Below are 26,435 nucleotides of genomic sequence, written 5' to 3' on the forward strand. Positions count from 1 at the left end.
TTTGGCAGTACACCTGCTTTTTATGCAGCCAAAACTTGCCTCCAAATCAAGAATTCAAAAATAAGCATCTGCTTTGAGGCCAATGGGAGTAACATCCAAGGGCTTGGTGAACAACATGTTTCTCATGAGCCACTGGTTGGGGATCACTGCCTTGGGTTAGGGCAATGCCAGACACCAGCCTTACTGCTTATCCCACCACTTCACAGATAGATAGACAGACAGACAGACAGATAGATATTACGCAAACTCTAAGCAGGATACAATTCATACAGTAATTCTAAATTATAGAGACAGTAAGTCCTCATAGGATGGGCCGTACACTACTGCCTTTTCAGATGCTCATTAAATTCAACAATTGTTTTGTAACTCTTTAATAACTTGAATGCTCTTCAAGAATAAAGACAAATATATAATTCAACTGTTCACATAGTGTTAGTGGTATATAATAGGTACTATTTGCCTTTGTTCTAGATAACTCAATAGATATAAACCAGTGGAAATGAACAGTTTGGCCCCCTTTGGGGCACTTATGGTTTATACCTGTTGTTATGGCACTTAGTAGGTTGAAACCACACCTTTTTCTATTGAAAATGTTTGTTTTTCTTGTGGCTTATCTTAATGGTACTTGCCCTGCTTATGTAGGCTGCCAGCCAAGCTAAGTGCCAGAAATCCCAACGCTGGTATTTGCTTTAGAGTAGAGGATGTGGATCTTGTGGTTCTCCAACTGTTTTGAACTGTAGAACTTAATGTTGGCTGAGGCTGCTGGGTATGATAATGCACACAACTGAAAAGGAGCAGGCTTCACAGATCAGTGTGGTATCTTCAAAAGTATATACTATATCTTATCCCATGCTAGTTAATGATAGAAGCTTAAGAGGATGATTAGAATTTTGCATATACTTCTATTTAATGCTTTGTATTCTTGATGTGTAGGACGTATTTTTTTTGTCATGGCTTTTTAAAGGGGAACTATCGCAAAAAACAAAAATTCAATATAAGCTTCAGCATACTGAAATAAGAAGTTATCTAAATATAATCAATAAAAAATTCTGTATTGTTTCTGAAATAATCAAGTTTATGTTCCCTCTCTCAGCACCTGTTTCTCATCATTCTCTCTTCATGCAGCAGTTGGGTGTCAGATATTCGTTGATAGTTAGATCCAATATATCTTTTAGGGGGGTTCTTTTGTCTAGAAGATGTATTAGAGCTCACTCTATTAAAATCACCAGACATCGTGTCTCGCTACGTTCAGGATTTGTGCAAAAGGCAGTTATTTTGTGTGAGCGCTAATCCAAAGGAAAGGAAAGGAAGCCCCCCCATAAGACATATTGGATCTAACTGTCAATGACTATATGATACCCAACTGCTGTATAAGGAGAGAATGAAGAGAAAAAGATGCTGAGAGAGGGATAGTGAAGATACACTTTATTATTTCAGAAACAATGCAGAATATTTCATTGATTGTATTTATAAAGTTTCTTATTTCAGTATGCTGAAGCTTATATTACATTTTCATTTAATATAAGCTTCCCCTTTAATGCAAACTATAGCACAAATGAAAAACTAAATGAAAACTCCACTGGTTCCAGAGTTGTACCACTTCACTTATAAAGACAATGTAAAGATACCAGTCCCTTTCAGTAGAAGTCTCTTCAGTGGGTTAATAGTAGCCTGTGATCCATTTGATTATCTAGCAATTCTGAACATGCAGGAAGTAAGCTATTTTGTTGAACACAGTTGTAAACTGATTTATACTTCCTCCTCACATGTCTGTCTTGTGTGTCCAGAGGAAATCACAGTTCATTTTTTTTCTTCTCTTCTGTATGTGTGTTAACAGGGCCTCTGTTACCAGAAGGACATTTGGACATGGTGGAATTGCAGTGCACACATGGTACGCCTGTCAAGCCCTTATAAAGTCCATATGGGCTATGGCCATTAGCCAACATCAATTCTATCTGGATAGGAAACAGAGCAAGGTAAGAAGCCATGGCACATTTTTTATAAATAATATATATTATGTGATATATTTACTATAAGTACACTATAATTGACTTAATCTCTGATAGTTCTGGGTTTATTTTTGGTCTCATCATATTTGGAAGCAGTTAAAGCTAGAATAGATCTAGAATAGGGTTGTATTTGTCAATATTTGAACACTTGTTAAAAAAATCAAGTTCTGTCAAGATCTTTGGGATTTTTCAACAGGCAGAAAAACTTCCCAGGTTTGGTTGGGTGCTTGAGGATATTGCTGAAAGGTGAACTGAAATCCAGTTTCCAATTACAGTCAGGTTTTACTTAGGGGCATGTCTGTTTTTTGCTGCAATTGCTTTCCCTTCCTCCTTATAGGTTCTTCCATCTTTGCCAAGATCATACAGGACAAATATTTGAAAACTTGTGATGGTTTCATATGCCTAATACAGTCTTGGCCCTAATAGTCTGTATTTCTCTTAAAGCCACTGGCAAGTCTCTCTGATGATTTGTTTGGTCAATTGTTGTTTTGCTATAACTTTGCAGCTCACAGAAACCGCTGAAGTTATTCCAGAATCACTACAATTTAACCCTGGTGGAAGCATTTTAGGATTTACCAAAGATAATTTAGCTGAAAACATGGTCATTTGTGTTCTATAGAAACACTCACTCTTGTGACTAATGAGAACAGCACTTCCCTTAAACAACAAAGGAAAGCAATGGGTGGTGTTCACTCCATCAATTAATCAATATTTGCCCTGGGGTAATATGGGTAATGGAACAGTCTGCTGTCACAGTAAGTGAATGGCCCTGTATACCGTGCCCTTAAGTGCAAACTCACACATGAGACAATGACTTTGCTAAGAGTCCATACATAAATAGGTGTATCTGATATATATATATATTTCCTTCATGCATTGTCTTGTGTGGGGAAAGTGAGATATTTACACTTAAACAGGGTGACTCTGAGAGACTGTATGTATCATGTATACACCAAGTATTTCTTCATCCAGGGTTTTCTTTCCCACAATAGGTGGAGAGGATTAAAGGCATATGGTTTCTGTAGAAGTACTTCACAGTATGTGATTACAGATGGAATGTATGTAAATGAAGGTCACACCTTTTAGTTTAGGAAATAAAGCCCTGAAGGCTGCAGTAGGGAGTAAATCTATGGTGTTTCTTGCAGTGCCAGAAGGCAGTTTTGCTGCAATGTGTTCTCAACACCCCATTTTGAGTGATCAATCGGCCTTTAGATGGAATGCACTGTGGGTGTGTAAACAGGAATGCAACACCCCTAATGTGCTCACTCATTTCCTGGAGTCCTCCTACTCTGTCTGATTTGATCATCTGCTGTCATGATTCTAGGCAGTCAGTGTATTTATATTTCCCTCAGTCAGATCTTTAGTGTATCCACTTTTGTCTTCTCTTCTCTCTAGTACACCTCCATGGGGTGATTCCCTCCTAGTGATTGTTTGGAGAGGGAAGTTGCTGAATCAAAGGCTCACAATGAGAGAAATATCATAAAACTTTATCTGTATGATGGCTGCTCTGCAATATTTTTTTTGTTACAGTCAGTAGGTGAACAGATAAATTCCGTAGGCTACCTGTAACAAATACTGTTCAATGGGTGCGGCCCATAGTGTTTCAAATGCCACTGCCAAGTAGTGTCAAAAATATGTGCCTTATCTCTATTCCCTTTGGGCTTTTGTTCCATGTGCCGGTGGACTTCAACATTATTTAATTGTTCTGTGCTCTGGGTATTATATTTAGTAAGAAGCCAAAACTGACTGGATCAGGGGCAGCTTAATTGGGATAGTGGTTCCAGACAAAAGTTATTTAAGAGCCTACTTGTATGTGAGAGATATAATCTCCCTTATGTCCCATCAGTCCAGTGTGCGTTCCAAAAATTTCAATCTCACTTTTCAACGGCTCATAAAACTACCTTATAGCACATAGAAGGGGATGGACCCCAAGGGTATGCATAGACAGGCATCCAAGGGACAATATATCCCCTTTTTTACCACAAGTTCAGTGAAAAAGTTTGGTGATGGAAATACTTTATGCCTATTCATTTAATAAAGAAATATCTGAGTTTTGCACTAAGCACTTTCACTTTCCAACTTCCTGTTCTGCTGTTCACTGTTTGCAGAAGAGAAGCTGATAAAAGTAGGGATGCACTAAATCGGTTCGAGATTCTGCCTTTTTAGCAGGATTCTGATATGCAAATTAGAGTTCGAATTTGGTTTGGTATTCGACAAATCTTTTGTGAATGATTCTGGGGTTCGGCCGAATCCAAAATAGTGGATTCGGTGCATCCCTACATAAAATAAAAGATTAGTTCACAGACAAGCCTTCTCTATAAGGGTAATGTGAAACCATTCTTGCACAGGGACAAAATGCCCCAAACTACCACTGCATTGCAGGTAATCTCTGTGTTCAAAGCAGTCTAATCAAACAGCAGGTTTAGACAGAGCAATTCCTCATTGCACATACAGCTGTGTGTACATGCCCCTAGCCTTGTACAGGGCAAATCATTTTACTTTCATGCCATCATTCTATATAATAAGCACAGCTACTAACCAGAGTGCAGGAAATTCAAAAGTGTATAGCAAAATATAGCATATTAAAGCTTTTAGGAAAAAGAATTTAGTTAAGTCTTCTATCAAAGAGTAAACGAGAGGAGTGACAATGTTGCATGTGGCTGTAACAAAACAAATCCAGTAACTGATTAATTACCAAGAGGAATAACTGCTGGTTTGTGGCTCTGGTTCATTCTGGAGGTGGGGGGGGGGGGGCAAACCTATTGCCAGTTTAGATCAGCTTTGATTCCTGAGTGTAAAACTGATGTCAGAATGATGTAACACAGCAATGAAACCTGGGAAAGCATCATTATTACTAAAACTTGGCATCAGAACTTTAATAAAAGGTCTCGGCTTTCATGTCATGTTCAGTCTATTAAATCCTGTACCTAAAATCACTAATGCAAGTCATTTTAAAGTGACTGGATTAGCTTTTATTCTGAAAGTTAAATTGTGTGTATTTTGTACTCGGTCCAGAAGCAAACTGTATTTTACTCATTACTTTCCTTTTTAAAAAGAATCTGAATCGCTGAATACACCTTCTCATTACTTCAGCCAGGTCATGCATTGCTTTTAGCAGCTTGCTTCAAGATCAGTGACTCTGTTAAGCTCCCCATAGACGCGACGATTCTTCTTGCCGAACGACCAATTTTAGGGAAGTCCAACCGATCCTTCGAAATTATCGTGCGGTTAGTGGGATTCGAACGTTCGTACATCTTACAATTTTTCGGCCGACATCTGTCAGGAAATTGATCGGCCAGGTCAAAAAATCTTTGTCGGTCCCAGTGCAATCTATCTATGTTTGCAGGGCCAAGCAGGCAGCTCCCCTTTGTTTTCCTGCCAAATTGGTCTTTTTAGTTGATGGTAAATTCGTACGATCGTTCCGAGAAGATCGTGGTCTCACGATGAGGATCTGATCTTTTAAAAATCTCAACATCTATGGCCAGCATTACATAGCCCTGAAGATCTCAATTTTACAACACTGGTTTTTACTGCAACCAGTTTTCTTGGTTACAGAGCAGATTCTACTGTGTAAAAAAAAAAAAAGAAAATACACATTTATACATCTTCCTGCTAAAGTGATCAATTATAATATTCATGCACAATGTAGCATTGTCAGTGAAAGTCCTATTGTTATTACTGTGTCAGGATTTACATCTGGTAGGCAATTTCTCCCCATAGTGTGTTTATTTGTGCAGATACAAGTTTTTTTTTATTATGTTGGATCACTGTATGTTCAACTTTGGAATCTTTCAAGTGTAAAGTAAAAGCATAAAGTTTGCTTTCACTTTCAAGCTTTCTGGGAGAAAAGACATGAAAGTATAAGAGTATAATTCAATGTATGCATGTAACATTATTTATCCGCATAGTCTCAACATTTCTTCACTAAAATGTATAAAGAATGCAATTGTCAAGCCATGTAACACAACAGCTCATGTACACAAACGCATGGAAATGTGCATAGGGATTGAGAGTGATTTATCAATGCAGTAAGTCGTATAGATATATTAAAAGCAGAATACAAAACTACTTATATATAGGTCACATCAGATCTTTAAAACTGTGCAAATGGCTTGTTCATCTAATTGTTTCTTTCTATCTGCAGTCTAAAATACATGCTGCAAGGAGCCTGAGTGAGATTGCTATTGACCTGACAGAGACCGGAACCCTAAAGACTTCAAAACTTGCCAATATGGGCAGCAAAGGAAAAATAATCAGTGGAAGCAGTGGGAGTCTGTTATCCTCTGGTAAGTATCTCAGCAAAGTTGTATGCCATGAATGTTGTCAGCATAATATATGGATATAAGGATGATAATGTTATAGTGGGGAAAGTGATGTTGAATGTCTTCAGAAGCAAGTAAGCCAGCAAACTCTTAATAAAAATAAAACATAGGTTCTGCCAAAGCTGTATACAGATATTTAAGACTTTTGAGGGTGCAGTCAAAATCTTACATACATTCATAAAAATGCATGAACCTGAACAAGTCAGACTACATATTCCTGTGGCTTCTGCTATTCTACAACAGAACAATTTCACTTGAAAGTGGTAAATATGTGTCAGTTGTGAAGTTTCCTGGAGTAGATACTTAGTGAAAATGTTACGGTCATCGCATGATTACTTCTTTGACTATTGAAGGTTAAGATGTTAACCCCAGGGTATAATATCTTTGTACTTTATCCTGATTGGTTTATTTAAGCAGAGCTGGTTGGACAAACTTTCTTCCCATGGAGACCATTTTGTAGCCTGTTTCTGCATGTGATTATTCAGCTGTAGTGTTGTACTACTAGAATAGACCATTCATATGGAAAGCATAAACTTCAGTAGTATAGGGAATGTACTTTGGCAAAAAGAACTGTAGAAAAGCACAAGGGAATGACACCTACTAAGAATTTCATTATTTATAAAAATCCCATAAAAACATAGTTCTTAAATGGATGGTTGTTATACCACATTTGGTTATATAGAAAGAAGCCTTTTAGTATATGCCCATAAAATAACTCCAGCACACGTAGCATGCTCAAGGGATTGCTCCCGTGTTTAATGTCAATCCAACAATACAACGTTTCGGGGGCGTGCCCCTTCGAAGGGGCACGCCCCCGAAACGTTGTGTTGTTGGATTGACATTAAACACGGGAGCAATCCCTTGAGCATGCTACGTGTGCTGGAGTTATTTTATGCTCATTAATGTTGAAGGGCCGTCCTCCTATACCCCAGGCACCGTACGTAATTATTGGGAGAGGCCAGGTGTGCGTGTGCGACTCCTTTGCCTTTTAGTATATGCCCAAATGTGTTCTTGCTACGTAGTTAAGTTGTGTTGAAAAAAGACCCCTCCATATGAAACCCAGTGCAAATATATAGTGAATAAAGTACCCCCTCTTGTAAATTATAAGGATATTATAAGTTACCGAGGAGTTTCATGACCATATAAAATTTATACAGGTCATGGAACTCCGAGGTAACTTCTAATATCCTCATATTTTGCAACAGGGGGTCCTTTATTTATTATAATACAGTGAGTCATGTGACAGAAATGACATCAGAACTCACCGTTTATAACTGATGACATCAGAACTCACCGTTTATAAGGATATAATTTACAGGATATTCATAGCTTTTGTGTATTATATACATATACTTATACAGACCCCCAGATATAAACTACTTATACCAATGCCTATACTAATTGTAGATTTTAGTATCACAATAGCTTTTGATATTATGTTTGTCCAAGAAATCATGCAAGCCTTCTGTCATGGACAAGTATTCAGATCCTGGAAATCTGATGCATTATTAGTGCACTGTTTGTCCTCACAAAGGTCTTCTCAGTGAACTAGTCAAATGATTACTGGAAGATTTAAGCATTTTGTGCAAACTAATGCTTTTAAATTGGGAAGTAGATGATTGTCACTATTTAGTAGACATTCTTTAGAGGTTATTGGATTTGATGTGTACCTATATTTGTATTCCTGAAAACAAAAGGTTGTTAAGAAATGGGTTCAGAATCTCAGAATTCACTTTCCTGACCTTCTCATAAACTGTATTACTTCCCGGTGAGAACACCGTTAGAACCTCATTTATGGTAACCACAACTATATCCGTAATAAAGCTGCATTTTTGCTTTGCTATCAAGAAGAAAACAACTTTCAGGGCCGGTTATGCCGATTGAGACCCATGACAATATTTTATTCTGCAGTAATCTTTCAGTCCGTGGTTACTGGTATTCTGAATGAAACATTGCTGTGCACTTAGACAAACTTAACAGCAATGCAATCAAGCTTTTGCTAATAAATAACTTGAGAAAGATAATATAAAGCATGAATGGGAGAATTGCTCAACCTGTATCTGATAATTCAGCAGTAAACATCGGCCGATATTCAAAATTCTCAGACCTGGCAGATTGACCAGCAGACTGATATCCAAGTCGATATTGGTCGGCTCGTCTCCCACCATACAGACACCAAATATGTTTGTATGATAAAATGTGTGTGTGTATGGCCACTCTTACTTGGAGAGAACAGCTGACATTGCTGTAAGCATTTAGCATGCTTTTTAAAGGAAGAACACATTTGTATTTCAAAGTTCGTATATTGTAATTTCCACAGAAAATTGCTCTTGGTTAATCTATTCCTATATTCAATGTGCACTAACGTTCATTTCCACCTTTTATAATGGTGAAATAAATAAGATTCACTTTTACAAGTCAAAAAAATGTATAAATCCCAATGAAAAAAAAATGACATTGGGATGCTTTAAGAAATCGTTTTTCTCCTGAAGAGCTGAATAAATATCGTGTGATTAATTCTGGGGGCTATTAGGAGAGGTGACTCACTTCACTGTCATGTCTTTGAGTTATACATTACTTCCAGAGTGCACCTTTCATCAAGGCCTTTAGTGCAGTTCAGTCTTTCATCCAGTCTGTTGCCTGAGGCTGTGTGACAATGGCCAATTAAAGGACTCATTATAGGCAAAACTTTTAAGTATGTAACTGTGTCATTAGATTTTTAAAGTGTCACACATAAATAGGTCATGTGGTATTGGTGGCTACATTGTGACCTGATTCCGTCCTTTTACACAGTGCTTATCCCACGACATTACTGTCAAATAGATAATGCTTGGGGGTCTAGTCTTTTCCATTGCATAGAGCTCATCTCCTTTTTACAATACAGCATGAGTAACAGTTGACCATCTTCTATAAGTATATGATTTTTACATGCGCATTTTGCCCAAAAAGGATTGGAAGCCTTAGGGAAGAGGAAGAACTATTGTTTTATTTCTTCCTGGTTTCTTCGGGCCAACTTACCCACTATGTTTTGTTTGATAGCTTGTGTTCCTCCTGTTGCACTACTTTATTCCTTTGTATTGATCACTATTACTCACATTATGTCTTCACATCTTTAACTGTGTCACTGCTCTCCATCTATAACCTGTAATTATTATGGAACACTTTAATAAACAATCCTATATGATCAAATAGGTTACCTTCTTCTTAGGGGAGAATATATTCTGAATCCAGGATTCAGTTTGGGATTCGGCCTTTTAGTCCAGAATATATTAGGGATGCCGAATCCAAAATAGTGGATTCGGTGCATCCCTAATATATTCTGAACTAATAAGGGATATATATAATATATACAGACACTAAAGTGAAATGAAAAGTTTGAACCCCCTAGCCTTCCACTACTCACCACATTACAGTCTCCTTCCACTTTTTATATAATTCCTCTACATTTTTAATCTATGAATAAGCAACATGCCATTGCAACTTGTAAGTGAAAACAAGTGGTTTCTATGGTTATGAATCCACAAATGTATTATTATTATTATTAGTAGATCCCTTGTGTTTCTGTCAGTAAAGAATGCTGATCAAGAAGCATATGAGCATGTGTGTATCCTGTGATGAGCTCCCAAAGTCCCAGCAATGAGAGAGCCCATTGTTTAGCTGAAATATAAGGATATCCTTTCTGTAAATCCATTCCAGATACTTGCCTTTCTCTCCAAAGATCTCTTCATTTTTACTTTAAATCACATGCCATGAATTTTGAAACTTTAGGAACAGCTGTTATGACCGCTTATGAGGAGACGGACGAGTGAAGGAAGCAACTTTGTAATTGCAAATAAAAAATGATGTACGTTCTTTTTTACTTCAAATATAATATGCATTTTAGCATTTATTTACTCTCTTATTCTTAATTAAATGCTTTGTCATAGAGCAAGCCATGATTGTGAGACCAGCCCCTTGGAATGAGGCATGAGTCTGATCATTGCTTTTCCCTTATGCAAATACTGCCACCCTCGTATTGCCCTCGTATTTTCCTCACCTTTATTCCTTATTAATGATATTGGCATGAAGTGGCCTTTTTAACGACCAGGTGGCAACCATACAAAGAACTAAACTGCCAACTTTCCTTTTACTGATCCAAGATTTATACAGGAATGGTGTCACCAAAAATCTATGTAATTTCTGATGGTTCTGGTTATGATTTCATTTAAGTTAGTTAAATTGTAAAGAGGCTTCTATGGGCCAAGGTGTGGGTGTAGACTTTGTTAAGCAAGCAAAAGCCTAGGGCTAATGTCAGACTTGACGTTTTCTCAGATAGTGGGATAAATGCCAATACGCCTTTGCCTATTGTCAGTGACTTCAGTGGCATCCGCCTGTCCCTACAGTCTATTAGTCGGACATTAACCATAGTAAAAGACGGCTGAGATCTACTACCCTGTAACATGCTGTTCTTGAGTGCGGTGAGTAAGAGGACAGTGTCATTGTGCGCTGCTACAGCTACTTTTGTGAATAAGGTTTTCTGATAATAGACCTAATCTAGAATTTATTCTGGATGTTTAAAAAATAATGTTTCATTTTGGTTATATTGTGTGTTTTTGACTTGGCTAAGGAAAAGTCATGGGAGCGCAAATAAAAGATGTAACATTTGCACTATAGCTAGCAGCCCATAGTATAAATAGGTTAGTAGGTTACCTACTACAAACATTGCAACTTTTATTGCATTAGCCCCATGTTGACTAAAAAGTAAAAAAAATAAGAGACTTTATCTTCTTCATAATCAATGGTACATTATTAATCAGAATAATGCATTATTGCAGAATGGAGCTTTTTCGGGCAACAGTTGCATATATACTATTATCTTGGCAAGTAGAATGGTAAAAAGTCATGACAGTTCCCTTTTTATCCCAATAAATAGCAGAAAGGTAAAATCCTGGTGGGACATTATTTAGCTGGAAGTGGTCAGAGAAGTGCAGTTCCACAGCTCTGCCCTGACTCCATGAATTCTACTACATTGCCATATGCTAGTACACTGTCAGTTTAGTGGGGTGTTGAATACTTTAAAGATTAGTCTATTAAAAGTATCCTAAATTAACACTCCCTGGATCACAAAAGAACAAACTGTTTATCGTCCAATTCCGATAAGATATATAGTGTATTGTCTCCAGTCCCTTTGTCCATATTTGAACTGGTGACAGATTACTTAACAATAAATAGCACCTCCTGGCATCAGCCTTACTTGTAACGCCTGTATATCTACTAGTGATGATTTGCTGGTGCGGATTTAACAGATGTCTGGGGAACTTGGCAGAAGTTCAGCTGATTTACACAGTTACTAAGCAGTGTGAGCGTTTCAAAATATTCTCCCAAGTTAACACTTTCATAAGTAAATAGTTGAGGATTGGCATTGTTTTCCCTTTTTCTCTTAAGTGCCTAATGCATGCAAATGAACACGCATAAAGATCTGCACGTTTTAACCTTCAAGCACATGGTTATTTTAAATGATACATTTTAATACCATGTCTTATAGCTACTATCAACATTCAAACATTTCCATTTTCCCAATGGTGCTAGTAATCCAATGAGTTTAGCAATGACTGAGGCTCATAAACATCACTACCAGTGACTTAATCAACTTTGCAGTCGTTACATTTGCCTACTACTAGATTCTGGCCTCACATTCTCATTACACTCCAAGTGATTAGCCTTGGGACCTATTGGGGTGCCACGGAAGGCACAACTCTGCCTATGAGGGCCTTCCATTCACATAACAGAAGACCAAATGGTCCCTATAACCTTACAGTTACCATAGGATGTATCAGTTGCCAAGCAATATAGATGCAAACTAAGGTTGCAATATTGTCAATAGTTTAACACTTATAACTAAGTAGTTATCATTTTTCTGCTGTTGCTACGTGGACATAGTTAACATAAAATCTATCGAAATAAGATAAAGGAGTAGTTGTGCAAACGTTTGTTATTCTTTGCATCTATATTGTAGGTAAGCTTTGACTATTGCGATATTTTAATTGCTAAATTAATGGCTACATCTGATATTACAAGTGCTATAATAACAAATGGTGGAAGAGATTGGGCTAGGTATGAGACAGGCACAGGCATGAAGACTTCCAATGTACAGTGTGTTCCGAGTGCTTCAGGCTCATGCATGTTCTGACGTTGCTGGTTTAACCAGTAAGCACGCATACTTATCAACTCGCAGCCACCTTGCTGTGAACCTTACCAGATTTACTTCTCAATAGAATTCCTCAGTGTGTGTGTGCATTGGCCGGGTGTTTCTGCTGAGTTTCAGAGCAAGGCACAGTTTGACATGGCACGCTCCCTACATATACATACTTTCATGTATAGTCCATCCTTGTTTGCATTTCATAAAATCTGAAATGACATGTAGGGATGGTATGAAGAACTACTTGCAAAATCACTCAGCAGATTTTATTTCAATGTAGAACAGAAATAATTCTGGTTTAGGGGGTTTTCCTGATGCCATGTCAACCGTGTCTGCTTGAATTATTCTGGGATTTTCCTCTTTCTACCAGGAAACTTTCATTTATGTAATGCACAATGTATCATGTTTGTAGCTTCTTTCTTGTCTTGCAAGTTTCAATCCTGTTACAGAGAAGCAATCTATTATTCAGGAGCATTTATATCAGTCTCTTTAGTCATATTGCTTACAAGGCATTTTAACACAACACACCACAATGCAGTGTCTCCCACCAGTCTGCCTACCTTATGTTAAAGCCACTCCCTCCTGTTGCGTTTTGGGCTATTGGGCGCTTCATCAGAGTAGGGTATAAAATATATAAAACAAATGGATGTATAAAACTACTTATGAGTATTTAAGGGATGTGACCAGTACTAGCCACACCTCTTCCGTTGAAGGGAGTGGCTTTAACATAAGGTAGGCAGACTGGGGGGAGACACTGCATTGTGGTGTGTTGTGTTAAAATGCCTTGTAAGGCTCCACTAATGTGAATTCTATCATGGTTGAATTGCACTAATAAATGCTTTAAGTGAGATACTGTGCATGCTTGTAATTTATAAGTAACCTGAGGTATTGGACCTGTGCACAGTTGCCATTGAAAGATAGCATACTCCCCTAAATTACATGGGATTTAGTCATACTGACTGCAGAAGGTAAGTGTGCCATAGTTGGAGAATCACTTATACAAGACACAGAACAGTTATTATATGTACTTTATAAATGATAAGATGTAAATTCCCGTTTTAAAGGGGTTATTTAGCCTAAACCTTGAGGGCTTATCTGTTCCCATACTGATTGTCACAGCGCAAGGATATTTAATGTTCCTTATGTTAGATTGGCTTATTCCATGCTATATTCCTTTCCCCTTGTGAAAGCAGTTTCTGTTTGTGTATTTGTAGGGCTAGCAGTATAACTGTAAGTTGTTGGTATTGCTAAACATGCAGAAGTAAGCAAACAGGTGCATGCAGCTTGAACCAGCATCTGATCATGCAAAGAGAATGGTGTCCCCTATGTTGGCCCCATCTTTCTCACACTTGAGAGGAGGAGGATTTCTGAATGAAAGTTCATGAATTCTCCAGATGTGCAGGCTGTTGTCAGCTGGCAGTATTGAAATCATTTATTTGTTTACAGGTTCCCAGGAGTCTGATAGTTCTCAGTCTGCCAAGAAAGACATGCTGGCTGCACTGAAATCCAGGCAGGAAGCTCTAGAGGAGACACTACGCCAGCGAATAGAAGAGCTGAAGAAACTGTGTCTGCGGGAAGCGGTATGGATTGGGCATCACTTCCTGTTTAGCATGTCATGTATACAGTAAAGAGTCCATGTATAGGGACAAAAGCCTTTCCTGCAGCTTTCTTGTCTCTCCTCGTATATTTCACAGCTGCTTTTAGATTATTTTTGTTTGCCTTTGTCTATCTTCAAGGCTTTTTCAGTCCCACTGTATGTATAGCCATGTAACTGAGTCTATGTGAGGGCAGTGTATTCATCTCCTTTATAGAAACCAGTTTGGCTCATTCCTGAACAGTTGTTCCTAGTGCTCTCACCTACACAATTGATTCAAAACAAAGTATAACAGTTCAGGGGCTATACTTGCATGTGTGACTATTTACATCTAAAATACATGCATTTCTAGTGTGTTGCAAGCCGAGAAAGTTCAATTATAGTCAAGTGAATGTGTTCTTTGGAGGTTCACGTGCACACTCAGGCCCTTCGATTAAAGGTTCCGCTTGGTGCTCAAACTATTAAGGTAGACGGCACTCCCAGTCTCAACTCTCAAGTAGCGAAAAGTACAAGCTGGCACACCGAGCGATTCAAACCGGGGTCAGACCCCTGGTGCGTTTGAGTCACAACGATTTGGGGGCGTTCCCCCTTCATTGGATCTGCCAACTGTCTTTCAGTAAATTCAGACCCTTTATTATTCCCTTTCCATAATAAATGTTGGGGTTAAAAACATAACTGCTTAGGTATTAAACATTTACAGTGTATGACAACATAGGTTATTAAACAGTTTACAGTCCTTAAATGATTGTGATGAGGTGGAGGAAACCCAATAATATGACTTTAGCTGCATTTGTGCGCAGGCCTGCCAGATAGTGACCTAATACAGCTGTTTGCAGATTGATCATTTGCTGAATGCTACTAGCGTTCCACATATACGTGTTCCTAGTTTACACAAGGACCTCTGCAGGAAACAAAAGGCTGCTAAATTACTAATTACATTTTGCTTAGAAAATCCTTTAAATCTCCCCCCACACTCCTCTTTCCCTTATGCTTTGCTAGGAATTTTAAGAATCAGAATAATTTCCTGAGAGAATTCTTTTGTGGCAGGGACTGTGTGTGGGAGAATGGCTTGGCAATCAAGAGTGACAAAACTCTGGAAAAAGGACTTGTTATCTTGCATATGTACTTGGTAAATGATTAAATGTCTCATGGCAGTCAATTCCGTGCTGTGTGAAAGGGGAATTTCATGAGAATTAAATAATTTTTCTTTTGTAATTATAAGTTGAAACGAGATGACATGCTTCAATGTTAATGATTATACCGTTGATCTAATTCCTGAACTGTGCCAATATCTTGGTTAAAGTGTTTGATTCTCTTTCTTTGTTTGGACAAGCCTAAATATTTAACTTCCTTACAGCAGTGCAGATATTAAGAGACTAAAGGCAGACATATTTCTCCCAGTGCTCACTGGCACATACTTTATGCATAGCTATAGAAGTTTTAGGAGCTCTTTGCCCCCAATGACCCCACTAATTGTAAGTAATAGCATATATATATATATATATATATATATATATATATATATATATATATATATATATATATATATATATATATATATATATATATATATATATATATATATATATATATATATGTGTATTTGTAACTCCCTTAGTCAGCACCACTGCAATTTTCTATATTTAGGCACTAAATTATTGTTGTAAACTCATTCTTTATGTCCTGTATGAGAAAGTAATATTCAAAAATAAGAGCAAACCTTTACAGGTTGGCAAATGTGCACTACTGACTGCAACCTGTTCTTTAAACATTGTATAAATACTATCACGTATTTACACTTTTGCAATTTTCTGTTACATGAAGCATCAACTTTGTATGAAATGCTCTAATACTGGTTCTGGTCTTTCATGCTAGATTGTAGCAAGGACATTATCTGTGCGCATTTCACATTGTACAATGTTTTATCAAATAAAGAATTCTAACAACTCGACATGCTCTCTCTAGGAGCTTACAGGTAAATTGCCAAGAGAGTATCCTCTAGATCCCGGGGAAGAGCCCCCTACAGTACGAAGAAGAATAGGGACGTCATTCAAGCTTGATGAGCAGAAACTTCTAGTGAAAGGAGAGGTAAGTGTTGTGTGTACTTCTACGTACCTTACATACTGCCATGACAGCATTTGTCTATTCAACTTATTTTCCAACTCAAGTATAATATTTGATAAAGCTCACTACTCATTTGGACACTCTAGCTGGAGCATATAGAGCATTCATGGCATATAGGTATAAGTGTCGCACAGGATTTATATTTAACTTAGATACAATAGGTGCTATCAGTTGAAAGGCAGATGAAACAGGGTTGGACTAGCCTACCAGAGTGTTTACTGGTGAGCCCAGCCATGAACAACTCCTTTCAATTTTCTCTTGTAGGTTTATAGAATACCTATTCACATTTAGCACTATTGACAGCCAATCTTTGTGAAATGGGCCCAGCATGTCAGGTTTTCTGGTGGCCCAGTCCAACACTGGATATCTATAATTAGGTGCTACCTACAGCCACTACTTTTGAGAATAAGCCATAGATATCAGGTTCTCTGGGGGGCCCAAACCAACACTGGATATGCTATTTACAAGCAGTTTTCTGTGGTGGTGGCTAAATATATATGACCAAGGATAGAAGCAGTCAAAGCAGGGGTGATGCTATCACGAGGTGAGTTGAGAAACTCTAATCAGGAGGCATCAGCTTGCAAGTTACCAAGGGCTGCATTATACTGTTCCTGGTAACTTAAAGAGCCAATATTTTTAAATTTTTCAGCTCTTCTAGTGTACAGAAGCACTAGCGATGCAGCCCCTACCTGCCCTATTCTGACGCAAGAAAACTGGGCAAGGGGGGGGTGGCAATTGCTGGCCCATCTCAGCAGAGCACTCAGTGCTTAATCAACATCATCAGTAAATGTAGGTGCAAGGATTCCATCACAGCACATATGTTTTGAACACATTATCTATATGGGACAAAAGCAAATGTAGAGTGTACACTTGAAAACCATTTAGGGATTTCCTTTCTGCTCAAACAAGTCATTATTTGTATATATACTTATATGGTGATCTGGTTTATTTAATGTGTCATCGGTGGTGATTGTTCTCTTTTTTTGCCCCTCATTCTGTGTGTTGAGGCATTCCATGGCTGTGAAAACAGCTTAAGCATCTTTCAGGGCAGGAACTCAGAAAACCTTTGTCTGAGGTTCCTTCTAAGCCCAAAGACATATCTCCCATTGTTTGGCCCCTGTGTCTCATACCAGTGAATCAGGTTTAGTCATGTCCTCTGTAGGCCAAATGACAAATCCTCCTCTAGTACAACAGGATAATCCTCATTTCTTAAAATCTTTCACCTAATCAACATAAATTATTGAACACCAAAGAGGACTTAAACTAAAAGTGATGTTTTTATATGCATGTTATAGAAAGCTATATTCCATATAACCCGTTGACTTGTATCTACTTACTATTCCAAAAAGAGCAGTTGCGCATTACCCCCTCAATATAAAAGTAGGGTCACATTGATGCCATCTTAACACTACAAAAAGTTTCATGGAACATGGAGACATGAGTTGATTACATAAAAATAACATTTCCTGTTTGAAGTAGTTTTTGGTGGTTCTTAGGAAAAATAGTGTTTCCAGGAAAAAGAAAGCATATTTAATTTCATTGTATTTTTCTGTTCAGAAGCACACAGAGTTGGTCGTGGCACATTTTACCACAAATATTGTAACGTGCTTGCACATTATAAACACTTTAATCGTACTGCAGGCTATGTGAGTACTTGTTCAATAATATGTTTCAACAGAGCCTTAAATTAAGGGAGTTTTCATCAAGTGTACGGTGAATCATGTTCATTTCTGAGAAAAACTCCCAAGATGAATTTGATGAGCTTTGAGATATGAATGTACATTACACAAAGTCAGCAGAATGTTGACTTTAATTGCCAGTGATAATAAATGCATTGATTTTACAAGCCCACTTTTTTGTAATTATTGTCACTTTAAGTGCATCTGTGATGTTGCATGTGCACCAGTAATAGCTTATCATGTGCTTTAAAGTATACATTTAAATGTCTGCTTTTTCCTGTACTGTAGGAAGTGGAGCTGGAACGCCTGGAGAGGGAGTTTGCAATCCAGTCACAAATCACAGAGGCAGCGCGCCGATTGGCCAGTGATCCACACGTCAGCAAGAAGCTGAAAAAACAACGAAAGACCTCATATCTTAATGCACTGAAAAAGCTGCAGGAGATTGAAAACTCCATCAATGAGTACCGCATCAAATCTGGGAAAAAGCCCACACAGAGAGCTTCCCTGATTATAGATGGTGAGTATCTGACATGCAAATCTGAAGTCATAGCACCCTGAAAAACAAAAGTTACCCCGAACACATGTTAAAAATGTACCTATGGACTAGAGTCCACCTGCACCCAAACTGTAAGACTGACACATGTTGCTAAACCTGACTAGTTTCCCACAGGTCATATAGAGAGGGCAACCCAGTCTGTGGCTTCCTCATTGAACCAGCTGATAGTAGTCACTTTTAACTGGCCCAACCAAGCAGTTTTGTGTGCCCTCTCATTTAGATTCCTCATGAGTCAGCTGTCCTTAGCCTCAATATTTAGTGAAAGCAGCAACACGCTTTGTATTAATGCTATTCTTTCCACACAGAAGCCAATCTCGGCAGTGAAGACAGCTTCCTCTCCGATGCTCTTGTGCTTGAAGATGGTAGGTATTCTTTGCTAAAGGGAAGGTAATTGGCCGGAACGGATGTTTATAAAGAGAGAGAGATGTTAGGGGAAACTCACTTAAAATGTATTTTGATGTTAGTTAGAAAGTGAGTATTATTATTGTGTGTGCAAATATAAATTTTTTGTTTTTTGGCTCTCTATTTTGCATTTAAACTATTATTGCTAAGCACATTGACCATGGCAACCAATCATTTTTCTGAATGTCAGAATAAAGGATTGATAGTAGAAAGCCTTGCAGTCTGTCTGTGCTGTCACTTACGCACTCTAGCTAACAGATCACATTTTAGACTTTTTTTCTCATGACGGGGCAGAAAACACAATGCAAACATATAACGCAACACATAACACTTATTTAGTTGCAACATGAATTATAGGTAACTTTATTTCCATGCAGACAGAACATTAAAGGAGAAGGAAAGCTACAGAGGTATTTTATTGCCAATAGATTAACCACAATAGTGCAAGTTAGAATGCTATATTATTCTGTAGAATGTTTTACCATACCTGAGTTAAGCTCTAGAAGCTCTCTGTTTGTTTAGGATGACAATATTATCTTGATGTGACATCACTTCCTGCCTGAGTCTCTCCCTGCTCACTTATAGCTCTCGGCTCAGATTACAGCAGAGAAGGGAGGTGGGGGGTAGAGTAGCAAACTGAGCATGCTCACGCCCGGGGCAAGGAGGTTTAAGCTGAAGGCAGGAAGTCGGATACAGAAGCCCATGTGTACACAATAGAAGTAAAAAAATTCAGGTTTTTTTTTTTACTCAGAGCAGCATTACAATCTGAATAACTTCTTTTGCGAATAATTTGCTGATGCTTTGTTTTTTTTCTACACATATATTTTATTTGGTGGTGGATTACTTGTTTGTATATTGTACTCATCATTGTCCCCCGTGTATTTCTGTATCATATTAAAAACAGCATTTTCATTTTCCTTCAGAAGATTCTCAGGTTCCCAGCATACTGTCTCCTATGCAGTCACCTCACAAAGGTTTACCACCAAGGCCCCCATCTCATGCCAGACCCCACCCTCCACAGTCACTGGATGGACTGAGACAGCTGCATTACCAGAGAAATGACTATGACAAGTCGCCCATAAAGCCCAAAATGTGGAGTGAATCCTCCATGGATGAACCTTATGAGAAAGTGAAAAAAAGATCTTCACACAGTCATTCCAGGTATCTATAGTCAATTGTCTGCCTTTACATTAAACTGTAACTTTTATTATTCCACCACTAATCTACAGGGAATAGTACAAGTACAATTCAGTTTTATATGAGTATCATAGACTGGGAGCATGTGACTTTTGTCCAAAAAAGGTTGTGCGTCATAAAGGCAGACGTTTCTGAGATTTATTGGTATGAATCTTGATTGGTTAGCAAACCTTCAGCATAAGCAATAACATTGCAATGAAATATAACTCCCCATTTTCCTGCTAGGCATAGTAGCCACAATATTGAATTGGTTTGGTTGTTCTATAAATGTTCCTTTATTTTGCAGTCACCACAAAAGATTTCCTAGCACAGGAAGTTGTTCTGAGGCCGGAGGAAGCAGTTCTTTACAGAATAGCCCAATCAGAACACTGGCTCACTGGAATTCACAGTCCAGCATGCCCTCCACACCAGACCTGCGCGTACGCAGCCCACACTATGTTCATTCAACCAGGTAATGTCATGGCTTTCACACCTATTTGTCATGGATGTCCTTTTGATTCCTGTGAATTAATACAAAGCTCGCATATCTTTAGGGCATATTTAGTGGATTTTTACTGTAAAAACATACAGAAAGGATTATGTGAAGACATGTCTCCAACGCTACAAATCGTTTTTGTACAAAATGCCAGGAGTACCAGATCAGACTTGCAAAAGGATTCCTTTAATATGATAGTTACTTTGTGTGTGTTCAGATCCAGTAGATATGTATATAAGCAGAGTGTGAATGCTCAGAATTCAAGGAATGCATGGAATGTATGTATTGGGTTACACTGGTGCTTTTAACCTGGTTAATAGACTCCTGCTGACCTTTACCTGTTGAGTCCACAGAGAAGAGCAAAGTGTCTGGCCTGAGGCAGGGCACATACTGCACCACTGTATATACTAGTCTTTAGCTGCCTGTCAGCCACTATTTTAATAATGAACAGCATGTGAGTAAAATGAAACGGCAACAGTTTCACGTGTGTTACATGCTTTACTTGCTTAATCTGATGTAGGTCATTGTTTTGGAACAGGTCAGTGGATATCAGTCCCACCAGGCTGCATAGCCTAGCACAGCACTTTAGACACCGGAGCTCAAGTTTGGAGTCCCAGGGAAAGCTTTTGGGCTCTGAGAATGACACTGGGAGCCAGGATTTCTACACTCCAAGGACTCGTAGTAGTAATGGCTCTGATCCCATGGATGACTGCTCCTCCTGTACAAGCCATTCCAGCTCAGAACACTACTACCCAACTCAGATGAACCCTAACTACTCCACATTGGCTGAAGATTCCCCCTCTAAGGCCAGGGAACGTCAGAGACACAAATATAAATCTAATGGCAACCTTGTATCCTCCAATTCAGGGAGTATGCCCAACTTAGCTGCCAGAAATGGTACAGGGCATCATGGAGTCTACCTTCATAGCCAGAGTCAGCCTTCATCTCAGTATAGGATCAAAGAGTATCCACTTTACATTGAAGGAAGCTCATCGCCTGTGGTTGTGCGCAGTCTAGAGAATGACCAAGAGGGACACTACAGTGTCAAAGCACAATTCAAGACATCAAACTCTTATACTGCAGGAGGGATGTACAAAGAGAACTGGCATGGTGATGATTCAGTAGATTCTGTGAGGCTTACTCCCTCCCGCTCTCAAATTGTAAGAACTCCATCACTTGGGAGAGAGGGTTCTGAGAAGGGCCCAGGCAGGACTGTGGTTTCTAATGAACTACGCCAGTGGTATCACAGGTCATCATCATCATCTCATAAAGAGCACAACAGACTTTCACATACTAGTTCTAATTCCTCTGACAGTGGCTCCCAGTACAGCAACAGTGGCTCCCAGTACAGCAACAGTGGCTCCCAGTACAGCACATCTCACAGCACCTTTGTGGCACACAGCAGGGTAACAAGAATGGCTCCAGCGTGTAAAGCAACAACAGGTAAGCAACATTATTATGCATTTTACTGCTTCCCTGTTCCCTGAACAAATGTTTAAAAAGCAGTTCTTGTTTTCAGACCTTATCAGTAGTAAAGATTGAAGAATAACCACTGCAAATATGGATTTAGATTTGTTAAATTCCAGGGGAAGAACATGTTGGTGTGATATTTTAAACCAAGCTGCCTGTTCAATTAGTTGTTTGCTACATTTCAGTATAACTGGTAAAGAAGCTCACGCTGGCACGCTTCCCTGCTAGGTTCTCCAGCAGCCAATAACCAGCCTAGTCATTAGCATGGATTCTCCAAGCACTTGTATGGCTAACTCTGCATGACTACAGTCACCTCCCTGCTCCTTACTGCTATGTGATGTGTGTACTACAATATAGATATATATATATTGGAGTAAAGGCGTGCATTTAATTGGATCTGCTTACAACTAAGCCTAGCTACAATAGCTATAGCTGGCGCTGCTATAGTCAATCTACCTTTTCCTAGAAAACAAGAGGCACCTTGTAAGCCATTTCAGTGGACCACAATTCCATTTAATACATTGCTGTGAGTCTAGTAAAAAAAAAATACAACCCATAGGGAGTGCCCAAGAAAACACACAGCATTCTAGCCTTAATGCTGCTTATACATTGATGGTAACCAAGGCCAGATTTACACAGCGTGCAACCCTAGGCCCGTACACACTTTATTAGATCATGAGCACCGGGGATTGGCCCACAGGAAATTTAAAAATCTATTATATTTCATGATCAGCCTCAGAGCTTCCTAACAAATGCGGGTCAGGTTGGGCTTCATGCTGTCCCCTAAAATCCTGCCGCCCTAGGCCCAGGTGGCCTTCCCAAAAATCCGGGCCTGATGGTAACATAAACAAAATGAGTTGTGAGGTGAAACGGGCAATGTGCTTGCTGTGATTCTTAGTTAGTGGTCCCAATTCTGGATGCAGGCTAGCCTTATATACCCATGCACGTGTATACTTAGTACTACTAACCAACCCACACTAAACTGATAGCCAGACTATTAGCCCACATTCTTATTTGAGTTATTTGCTGCTGCTCCTTCCCTTCATGTAGTATGGCCACCGTATACTCGGGCTTTTCCTAATACATGCCATAAGTTTCTACCACTTATGGCATTTAATATGGGGCTATTTCTATTGTTCATTTTTTATTGTATAACAAATGAACGAGACTGGCACTTCATCCCTGATATTACTTATTCTCTACAAAGAAAATAATCATCTTATCTTCAATATCCCCTCCAGAAGCATAACAAAGCATGTCTATGCATAGCAAAGCATTGTGGGAAATATCTTCAATGTTTCCCAGACCCTGTTTCCACCACAACCCAAAGTGGGTGGTCTGCTGATTATATGGTGGTTAACATGAGGACATTCTTCTGTGCTGAGATACTATGAGGCACTAGGGGGTTAATTACCAGTTTTAGTCCCCTGTTCTATAGCAATTGTGGAAATATAGCACCCCCTTCCTGCAGATATAGACACCAATTGTTAGGCAGGGCTTTGCAAATGTCATTAACATAGTATTTTTTAAATGTTTCCTGTGACCTACAAATAATTATCCATAAATTATATTCTAAACGTTTGACTGTTCGAGACATGGCAAGGACCAGTAAAAATACTCTCATATTTAACTTTTTTTATTACTAACTTTTTAGTAAATGCTTTATACAGGTAATGGAGTAATTTAATATGAGACTAATGTATTTGATTTGCTTTGAACATGTATACATAGAGGGGTCTGATGTACATACTGTAGTATGACAAGATGGAGTGGGTAACAGTGTCCCCATACTGTCTGTGCATGTAATGGGTCACTGCTAGTGTATTTTTGTTAGTCTAATTTAAGCTACTAGAAACAGCTCTATTATGCATAAACCAGTAGTATAAAAGGCATTTTCCTGTTAGGAAGTGATGACTGAATAATTGGTTTGGAAAAGCAGAGGAGGATATGTGTTACTACAGATATGCTGGTCATTATCCTTATTAAGGGCTATATATTCATGTGGTTGGAATGTCCAGTTGGCTGTATAGTGACATAGGAAGGAAGCTGACACTTGTCCTCATTGTATAAATTATACAAAGCAGACAAGTAAGTGAAATCTGACAATGGAGACAGAGTCTGGGCAGGCTTATTAAGAGCTCAGGGAGTAGTCATTTGGTTCCTTGGGTGGGAACACTTTTTGCTTGGAGGAGACTTGCTTTGTATTAGTATAGGGAGGCCAGTGAACTGACCCAAACATAATACACATACACTTCTCTCCACTGACTCTAAATGGATCTGACAAGCAGATTCTATGCCTTCAAATAAATCTTTTCCAGCTACCTTGGCAACATGGACCATGTTTTAGAAGAAGCATTCACAATTCCACAACTCATAGCAACAATTTTTGTAAAAAAAATGACTCCTGTACTACAGAGCGGACTTAGACTGTTGTCAAAATAATATTTATGTATTGTGTTATTGTGTTTGTGTCTGATAACATGCAAATGTAAAGTAATATAGAGTTATGGCAAGAAGGGACTTCTTGGAGATTTTTATAAATATTGAAGTCATTGTTGGTGCTCATGTGTTTCTGTTATAACAGAGCAGCAATAGTTACACCTCCTCTCTGTCAAACGTGTTTTAATTGGTTACAGTGTGTCAGACTGACCAGGAATAACGTAGAATAATCCTTAAAATAAAGTAAACATCATACAGAATGGGAGAACTTTTGTAATGGCCTGGTACATGTTCACTGCCTCTGTCTTACAAGATGGGTTGGCAAGTATTTAAATGTGAAGGGGAATCTGCAGACAATCCCATCTGAGGGGATTCTATATAAAGAGGCTGTGTGTGAAATGACAATATGCAGCTCTTTGTCTTGCTACTCTATAGAGCACGAGGCTGATGGTAGAACACAAGCATTTCACCTCCTTTCCATTAGATACTGCTCTGAAAAAATATGTTTGTTTTGTGATTTTCTATGTGATCAATAAGGCAGGTGGAATTTGCTCATTGGCTCAGTACCTGTCTCAGCAATGAGCAACAGAGATTCCTGTACTTTATTTTGGGGTGTGAATGGGATAATCCAAGCCACGGTGGGCAGCCTTTGGTTACATGTTTGCATATTTTGACATAATGATTTATTTGTTAAACAGCTGCCTTACCTCATGGTCAGAGGAGTTCAACGCCTTGTAGTGATCTCACAGCCACGCCTCCAAGTAGCCCTCACCATATTCTAACATGGCAGACTGGGTAAGTTTCAGGGTTCTGGGGGTGCTGCCATTCCTTTCATAATTACTGTGGCTTTTAGAGGTTAATGTAAACCTCCCAGCCTTCCTCTTGTGTCTGGGGATGCCCTCCATTGTAATTCAGCATCTGCTAAATAAGTTGTGTTTATGGGACACAATCATTTGAATATGACATAACCCTTTCAACATACTTTCCTATGTGCGGTAAATGATCTTTCAGACCAGAATAAAAAAAGGGGTGCATGCGGTAATCCACCAATCATAGTGTAGCTAACAAATTATTATTGGATTGTCCATCATATGAAGTCAATGATGTAGTTGCAAAAGTGACAGTTTGTGTTCTACTAACTGTGTGTGTGTGTGTGTGTGTGATTGTATGCTCTTCCGAAGCTGTACTGCTATGTCACTAAATCATGTCTGCCTCACTGTTTGTCTCTACTCTTCCTTCCTCTGCTGTCCTATCCTCAGGGAGGCAACAGAAAACTCACCCACGCTGGATGGGTCTGAGTCTTCCAGTCACCAAAGTACTGATGAATAGAGGTACTGTACTATGTGCACACAGTTAGCTTGTATGGTGCATGTGCCTCTTGTAAAATGCTGCATTTCATTCTTTCTCTACACTAACTTGCATGCATTTATACAGTATCATCTACACTGGATAACAAAATGTACCTGATGGTTGAGTGGCATTATAAAGAGGGAGGAGCACTGAACTTATGTTTCATTTTATACATGTAATATAATACAAGTCATTCTCAGCAAAGAGCCTTCATTTCCCACATCTCCCATTTATTCATATACAGTACATAGTGTGAACAGGCACATGTCTCTCATGCTCTCTGTTGGAAAATTGTGTAGTATAATCCTGAAATGACTGGTTCAGTAGCCAATGATCTATGAACTAGCCAAATCTCTAACAGATGGGGCCTTTATGTGGGATATTACATGTAAGTGATGACAAGTACACCATTACAGTGGGGTATATAGTCTGTACAAGATATAATATCTGGGCTCACGCTAGCATCTAGACCATGCAGATAATTTTTGCTGCAAGTTTTAGAGTAAAGTGGACATACAGAAAGGATTCGTATATGTGGGCTCTTTTCCATCTTTAGGTGTTTGTCTTTGGGGGGGACTGCAACTGTAAGAAAACAAAACCAGATGTTATTTTATTGAGCAAGACACACTGGGCACTTCTT

At 38.7% G+C, this 26,435-nt stretch overlaps 1 protein-coding gene across 5 annotated transcripts in view; it reads left to right on the forward strand.

Annotated features, from left to right (window-relative positions):
• Positions 1–26,435, forward strand: part of frmd4a.L (FERM domain containing 4A L homeolog) — a 233,586-nt gene that overhangs the window by 201,195 nt on the left and 5,956 nt on the right. For 3 of the 5 annotated variants that reach the window (XM_018252720.2, XM_018252717.2, XM_018252721.2), the window contains exons 13-22: positions 1,838–1,976; positions 6,154–6,295; positions 13,956–14,089; positions 16,069–16,191; positions 18,195–18,423; positions 18,768–18,824; positions 19,788–20,025; positions 20,348–20,512; positions 21,075–21,979; positions 25,144–25,240. In XM_018252720.2, the coding sequence (XP_018108209.1) occupies positions 1,838–1,976; positions 6,154–6,295; positions 13,956–14,089; positions 16,069–16,191; positions 18,195–18,423; positions 18,768–18,824; positions 19,788–20,025; positions 20,348–20,512; positions 21,075–21,979; positions 25,144–25,240 (2,229 nt within the window). Of the gene's footprint in view, positions 1–1,837; positions 1,977–6,153; positions 6,296–13,955; positions 14,090–16,068; positions 16,192–18,194; positions 18,424–18,767; positions 18,825–19,787; positions 20,026–20,347; positions 20,513–21,074; positions 21,980–25,143; positions 25,241–25,704; positions 25,777–26,435 lie in introns of all 5 variants that reach the window. The other 2 variants (XM_018252719.2, XM_018252718.2) reach the window with 2 other exon arrangements.

This window comes from Xenopus laevis, chromosome 3L (assembly GCF_017654675.1).
Source record: "Xenopus laevis strain J_2021 chromosome 3L, Xenopus_laevis_v10.1, whole genome shotgun sequence".
Classification (NCBI taxonomy): Eukaryota; Metazoa; Chordata; class Amphibia; order Anura; family Pipidae; genus Xenopus; species Xenopus laevis.